Source organism: Amblyomma mixtum, chromosome 3, assembly GCF_055824585.1.
Source record: "Amblyomma mixtum isolate Tamu chromosome 3, ASM5582458v1, whole genome shotgun sequence".
In the NCBI taxonomy this organism is placed as follows: domain Eukaryota; kingdom Metazoa; phylum Arthropoda; class Arachnida; order Ixodida; family Ixodidae; genus Amblyomma; species Amblyomma mixtum.
Genome location: NC_143014.1, coordinates 52,517,949 through 52,525,653, shown reverse-complemented (window position 1 = coordinate 52,525,653; position 7,705 = coordinate 52,517,949). Strand labels below are relative to the sequence as shown.

The 7,705-nt window shown below is 47.8% G+C and overlaps 1 protein-coding gene across 1 annotated transcript; it reads left to right on the top strand.

The window, feature by feature from the left end:
- On the top strand, positions 1 to 4,336 carry LOC149350199 (pfs47 receptor-like). The gene is made up of 3 exons (XM_089579170.1): positions 1 to 16; positions 509 to 723; positions 4,004 to 4,336. The coding sequence occupies exons 1-3, from the start codon at positions 1 to 3 to the stop codon at positions 4,250 to 4,252; spliced, it is 480 nt and encodes a 159-aa protein (XP_089435296.1). The 3' UTR covers positions 4,253 to 4,336.
- The last annotated feature ends 3,369 nt before the right edge of the window (positions 4,337 to 7,705 follow it).

The following is a 7,705-nucleotide window of genomic DNA, read 5'->3' as shown; positions in this document are numbered from 1 at the left end:
ATGGCCAACTACGGATGTAAGTATGACCTGCATTTCTGAACGACCTCTGTTGCAAGCTGATGAGTTGCAAATCTGCACCAGCGATGCCTAAGCGCTAGCCGCACGAGCGAAGGAGTTGCATTGATATATTTCCAGCGGATTCTCAGCATGTGTAACAGCCGATATGCGCAGAAGTTATTGTAGTCCAGTGAAATTTAGGGCGCAGAGGCAGGAGCTCGTCACGCGACTCGGTTCTGGTAAACGATTCTTGGAGCGCCGGTGATGCGCTCTTGATCAAGTAACAACTTGATGTAGCTCTGCGGTCGCAGCTACGAACGCGAGCCGTCGGCTTCCAGAAGTGCGCTGCCTTAACGGGCTCACGGTTCGATCGTACAGGTCTACAATCTGGAGGCTCTAGCCTGTAGCTTCTACTGAAGCGCAACAGGAACCTATTCCGTAGTATCGAACTTTCCTTAGCGTGCACAGGACGTGAACAAAGTTTTCGTAAGTTGTTGAAATTGCCTCGCAGTGAGCCAGTACAGACCACCGTGCCACTGGGTGTTGTGCCACGGAGAGCGCATACCCCCCAACGCTGTGCCCGGTGGCGAAGACGAGGGAGGAAGGGCCATGTTCGTAGCGCGCGCCGTGCACGAAGGCGACGTGATACCCGGCAAGGTGGTGCCATCTCGGGGCTTGTGCTACGTGCCGTACAAAAAGGAGGAGCACAACTACAAGGACTACCAGGTAAGCATAAAGCACAATGCCCCTGGCCATCTCACATGAATATTAATCCCGAGCGCTTAGGTCCTAAGGAGAAGCAAACTTTGACTAGAGGTATTTACCTCTTCAGTGGCAGGGGCTTCCTTCTGCGCGTATTGAAAATGAATCACGGCGGAACCGGGTCTCCGGGAATTAAATCATACGGGAATCTGTCCCCAATACTTCAATAAACAACGTGCGTTGCACAGGGCCTCGCGTTTGGACACCAGTTAGCAACATAACTTCCCTGATCTGGGACAGGAAATGTATAGGCGGGACGTGCGCCCCGATTTTCATGAAAATGACGTAAATATAGTGAGACCTTGATATGACACATGTAGGTTGTTTGGTTACATGAACAGTAAACGAATACCATTCGTGTCGCTAGTGACCTAAGGTTGCGTGCTCTACTGTCCAACAAAAGAAAAAAAATATTATGGGGATGCTTAAGCCACTTTAAGAGTGGAATGTGACATCATTAGAAGCAACGTTATTACTACTGTGTATTTGTCAGTTCAGTCCCCACATGCACAATGTTGTCACTGTGATCGTATCTATTTGCACACACATTACGCCGAGAACCTGTTCCAACTTGCTTGTCTCGCCCTTTCCCGAGTGCGCGCTTCCCCCTTGCTTTTCAGTTCCGACTTCGCGCAGTGGCCCCGTGGCCTTGCGACGTCATTGCCCTCTCGACCAATCAGCAACTTTTGTGACTAACGCAGGACACGAAACCGCATGATGCGCAGTACCGCAGTGGGCAGGTGGCAATCCAATGGAATTTTATTGAATTAATTTAATTGCCAGCTGCCATGGTGGGCAGGTTGTGATGATGCCACAAGGTCACGCAACCTGTCGCGAGTAATCAGCTACTCCTGTTACAGACGCAGGACGCGAAATCGCGCGATATGAAGTATAATGTACTCGCATTTAAAAATTATGGTTTCGCGGAATCAGTCCAATATGATCTGCCCCGTATGATCCGCCCTCTGTTGTCGCCTGTCTCCGTCCGGAGTCTTTAGCAGTTCTTAGTCGTTATGTCTTACCAAGTAGCCTACCTATATCTTCCTGTAAGATCTGCGAAGCCCTTCACGACGTGCAAATATAAAACGACATATTAATTTCTATAGCCCTTTATTCATTCTGAATTTTAAATTTCCTTTTCCATTCTATGGACGAAACATGGCCCTAGCTTAGAAGGCTCTCTTCTTTCTGTAGATTTCTACCTTCTCATCCGCTGTTACCATCATCAACAATTATCTACAAGCCCCACCCTAACTTTCGCATTGATCCGTGCGCTGAGCACGCGCACCACCTCGGTCGAAGTGGTCATATCCACTGAAGCAGCGATACTAGCTCGCCATGCATTGCGCGGCGTGACAGACCAATAGCGCTAAGAGTGCTTGAGCTCTCCGAAGCAGCGAGCGCTGCAAAACTCCTGGATCGACCTAACATGAACATTGTTTTCAATGCCGCGGCTCCAGGTGCAATCATCTATTTCTTGTTTAAACTTTGCCGATTCGGTGTCATGACTGTGGATTGTAGTAAAACAGACTGTCATATGGATATAATTGGAACTGCACCGCCACACATCTGCCAAAATGCATTAGTCGCTGCCACTGTTCGATGTACACGGGATGTATGAGGTACCGCGGCTTATCGAATCAGTGGTTGTGTGGTTGGAGGTATACACTGGCTCTGAAATCCCAAAGGAGTAGATTTAGTCGTTGCAGCTCCAAAAAGGGTTTTCTTCCACCAAGCATACTGACCCTTTAAACAACCAAATTATCAAGGAATTATATCATAAGTATCATTACCTCTCCACATTCTACGAGCCAATCTATTCACATACGAAACCCAAAATCGGAATTTTGTTAGCCCGCTAAAAGTTGAGAAATTGGAGTTAGTCGTCATTAGCAGCTATTGGCATTTGGTCCTTTTTGTGCAGCTCGTCCAAGTTGTGTGAGTGACCAAATCGAAGGTCCCGAACGAATTGCAGGATCCAGCAACAGTAAAGTTGTTTTATTCACCAAATGTCTTGTAATTAGTCCCGCGAAAGCTGCCAGAAAATGAGACAGGCGGAAATTTTGGACGCTGGCTGGAAGTCGGACATTTGCGTCCCTTTTTCTTGACGAAGTTTGCTCACACTGACGCGAAATATTTGGACCGGAAGCACTGACTACTGCCAGCGTGTTGGCATGAAAGTTTGTATTCAAGCACCATGTAACAATGTGTACAAGGGGCGGAAACAGTATGTCGCGAATCCTTGACTCCGGGCATTAAATGGTTAATGTGGACCTTCCCAGTGGACGTACTCAACGGGATTTCGAAAAATCAGCAGTAATGCAAGCACTGCGGAACCACGGTACGGAAAAGTTATGTGCAAAGGTGCTAGAAGATATTATAGAGACTGCACAGCAATCATAGTCCTCGACAGGGAAAGTGATAAAATACCTATTGGGGAAGGTGGGAGTAAATGGGGCACGATCTCTTAGTAGTACTTACTGCTTGTTCACAAGAGCTTTTAACAGGATGGAATTGGGAGGATCTGGGTATAGAAGTTAATGGAGTACTCTTCGGTGACCTCCGATTTGCTTAATCCATCGCCCTGCTATATAACTCGGGGCGTATGATTGAGGACCTAAACACTGAGAGGAACGGTACGACTAAAGAACACTAAGAAATCCCATATAAACCGGGTTAACTGGAGATCAATGGGAGAGGTGTGGTTATTTTTAGCCGCCGCGGTGGTTCAGTGGTTATGGCGCTCGGCTGCTGACCCGAAAGACGTGGGTTGGATCCTGGCTACGGCGGTCGAATTTTGATGGAGGAGAAATTCTTGACGCCCATGTACTGTGTGATATTAGTGCATGCACGTGAAAGAACTCCCCCTCATAGCCTGAGTCACTTTGGGACGTTAAACCACCATAAACTACAAACCAAACCATTGGGAGGGGCCTTTGTTCTGCAGTGGATATAGTTATGCTGATGAGGACGAGGATGACTAAACCGAGTGAGAGACCGCTCTGCACCTGACTCAGCGACAGCGAATCGTATGGTCCGTTGTCGATGCCCGTGGTGTGCACTTTGACATAGCAGTGGATTGTTACCCGCGGTCCACTCAAAAGGTGGTTGCTCGGTGTATAATTATAGCCAACTTTAGGTGCAAGCGTGGGAGAAAGTCCGGTTTTGTGAATTAGTTCTAGTTATTTCTCAGTTAAAGAAAAAGAACCGTCAATGCACTCTGCATCCAAAATCTTTTTCGCAGGTGCTCGTCTCGGACGGGGCTTCACTGGCGTGGCTGCCGAGCTCTGGTGGTGATGTGCCGAGCGGAGCTATTCAAGGGGGCGTGACCTCGTCTGGGGAGCCTCTCTACATCGGGCGTGCTCGCCACAAGGGCAATCTGACCATCGGCAAGTTCCACCCGTCTCACAAGACCGTTTACGTACCTTTCGGTGGCGTCGAATATGGCTACAGTCAGTACGAGATACTGGTCTGCGAGACAATCAACTTCTGAGAAGCAACGAAAGGACGGACAGAGTTCCAGGGAACACTGCGTCACCCTCCTGGAAGTCGCTGACGAACGGGTCTAAACGAATCACAGCGGTCATTTTGAGAGGCCAGACCAACTCTAGGCAACGCCATGTACAGCGCTGCACAGGTGTGATAACTGGAGGCAGCCTCTCTCCACGATATCGTTGCATTGAGAAAAAAATGCAGGGCTGTCTTGCAGCGTGCTGCTTTTCTCTTCCTACCTGGGCTATAAATTACGAAGAAAAAGAAATTCAGTGGAAAGAAAATTACATGTAACGGTGGAATGTTTAATGATTACTGTCGATTTTAGTTTTTATTTGAACCTACTGCATGTTGATCGTTCGTTCGGGCCTAATTGAACGCATTATCTATATCCAGGCTTATGAATCCAGGTTTTGTTCAGAATAAAAATATGTCACTGAGCACAGTTGTTTCCTTTTTTTTTGTGTGTATGTGTGTGACCATGGGACACCATGTATATAAATAAACATGCAACGGTACATTGCAAAGCAATGCCAGAGGTGAGCTATAATATTGGCGCCACTGGTGCAAAGCTGCTTTCTTGGTCCAATGCTTCCAAAGAATGCATATTTTCCCTCCAGAATTATGGAAGAGTTGTCATTCGCAGTTACAAGCTACAATACGTGTCACCAGCTGCCAAAAGTAAGAATGCTTTGAAGGTTTTGTACAGACAATGACACTGATGCCTAAAGAAAAAAGCTTGCCACGAGGAAATCAAAAGGTTTCGAGGCAATCTTTCACATCCACGCGAAGAGCCTCGACACGGCAGTGTTTTATAGATTCTTGAGCAGTTTAATCTTCAAGTGCTCAATGAAAGCGATAGCGAAGGATGGCTATCGCGATCCTTCGCTATCGACACCCTTGGGCTAATGCCACACCCTGACGGTTTCGTCGGCCGGCCCCCCGTTTGCTCGGTGCAACAAGCAGGCGGTCGAGCACCAAGAGTTGCGAGCACGATCTCCAAGGTACGCTACCTTGTAAGTATGATTTAACCACGAAGATTTGTTGATGCGTGTAGATTTGTTGCGTGTAGAAATATAGTTATGAAATATAATGGGACAAAGGGAAATCATAATTATGCGAAGTGTAAAGCTAAAGGTGCGAATTTCTTTGCAGGTATGCTCGCATACATGCTGTAGTTGCACAAGATAAAACGGGCGAAGTTATTTTAATTCATTCTGAGTGAAAGTACCAAATTTTCTGCACTTGCATCACGATGAGATATGGTGTTCTCTAGTTGTCGACGCACAGGTCTTTCGTACAGCAGTAGCTGATTTAGTGGTGACTGACAATATCTGCGGCATTTAGTTGCATGTCCTAAATTTTTTTAGCATTCCAAATACCTCGAATCCTTCCGTTCTTCTTTCTCTGTTCTTTTTTTTTTTCTTTTGTGCTATCGTTATCACTCGACTGGATGGAGTGATGACGTAGCTGAGGCGGCTGTAGCTTGCATGGAGACGGACATTCTTTTCCGTTATTTAGCGATATAATTCTCGCGCAAATTGCTATGGTTAATGTGCGCATGCTCCTTGATAAAATACAAGGTAAATATAAAATAAGTGTGGTCTTGGGCTTGGTTCACCTTCAGACATGGTGACAAGTTCACTTTCAGCAGTTAAATTTCGTTGGTTGTGCTCGGAGAGCGCTGACCTCTCACGGAACTGCATAACATCGATTACGGAGTTGGTGCTAAATATACGCCCTCCACGTGCGTGTTTAAGTTGTTTTACTTGTATTTAGAGCTCATTGACGATTTTCATGAAATCAACGCTGCGCTGCGGCGGCGCCGCGAACTAGTTTATGAAGGATCGGCGCACGTTGAACCATGTCGCTTGCTTCGTTATGTAAGCGGTTCGCCGGCGCATTCAGACGCCGGCACATTCAACGGGGGGAAGGGCCATAGGTCCGGGTCCGCTCCCCAAAATGAAGACCCCCCCCCCTTTTTTCTGCGCAGTTCTCAGCCAGCTGCGAGCATCCTCCCGTCAGCTATAAGAAATTACCTCGGGCCCCTCTAGAAAAAAAATTACTGGCTACGTGCCTGCGTTGCTGTTGGAGATTGGTTGAAAAGATATACCTTGGAGTCCTTTTACATGATGTTTGTATGATAACGAGGTAGAAGAGCCGCTAAGTATCTTTGCACGAGTACTCTGCTGCCGGCAACACAAAAACAACATGAGAACGGCTTCCACGCTTTAGTGCAATGCTTGCAGTACCATGTGCAGCGCAGTTATCAAGCAGCGAGCCTTTATTTCTAGGACGGTGATTTGCCCGGATTGGAAGGACCTATGTAAATACAATGCACGTGTCGCCTATATGTTATTATCGCTCAGCCCTCATGATTAACGAGCACATGCCAAGCGCGAAGGGTTTTGTGCAGGGCTGCCTCTGCTGCAGTAGGCCTTACTACGGCGTGCATGTATGGTGAAATGAGGCTTTGTTATCTACATTCCAAGTGAGTTTTCGTCCGTTCGAGAGCAGCGACAACCGTTGGTCCCCGGAAACAAGGCTTGACCAGTGAAAGGACGTTTTTGGTTGGTTGGTTGGTTTATGGGGCTTAACGTCCCAAAGCGACTAAGGCTATGAGAGACGCTGTAGTGGAGGGCTCCGGAAATTTCGACCACCTGGGGTTCTTTAACGTGCACTGACATCGCACAGTACACGGGCCTCTAGAATTTCTCCTCCAAAGAAATTCCAGCCGCCGCGGCCGGGATCGAACCCGCGTCTTTTGGGTCAGCAGCCGAGCACCATAACCACTGAGCCACCGCGGCGGCTGGATGTTTTTCTGTACCATCTGCGAGTATACGCACACACGCCGCAGGCTTTCCTTGTGGTGGAAATGGTAATGATTTCGTATTAAAAACTTAAGGATGCACTTAAGCTTCGCCCTAAGGGTGCGATGCGGCTGCGTTAATGAGTTCCTGCAGCGGCCTGGAGTCCTCCTTGCGTACCACTTCGCAGACACGGTCATTCTCTACTTTGCATTCTTAGATCGCGGGGAGTCCTCACACCACTCCTGGTGCTGTGTTGCAGCATTCAAGTGATGCGCCACTGCCCTGGCAGGTGGCTGTTTCAAGCAGCCACCGGTGGGGCTTGTGAGACCCAGGGCAGGAGCAAACTCTCATGATGAATGATGAATCATTTATTTAACTGCCACCTGCCGCGGTGGGCAGCTTGTCCGCAATTCGGTGGGCATGTTGTAATGACGTTACAATTTTCTCCCCATTTCACGCGTCAGCATTTCAAAATCAATAGAGAAAACGTCAAGAATAAGACCTCATTAGCGTGTACAACAGAGCCTAACGACAAATGAGAGAGGTGCAGATGCAAGTGACGCATGATCAGGTGTTGGTACGGGCGCTGCTACCCATAGAGAATGTCCTCGCTATCAAAGTCAAGTAAATTTACGCAAGAAAAG

Coding starts and splice junctions, on each gene's coding strand:
- LOC149350199 (XM_089579170.1), top strand. Junction 724..4,003: donor ACAACTACAAGGACTACCAG/GTAAGCATAAAG, acceptor TCTTTTTCGCAG/GTGCTCGTCTCGGACGGGGC.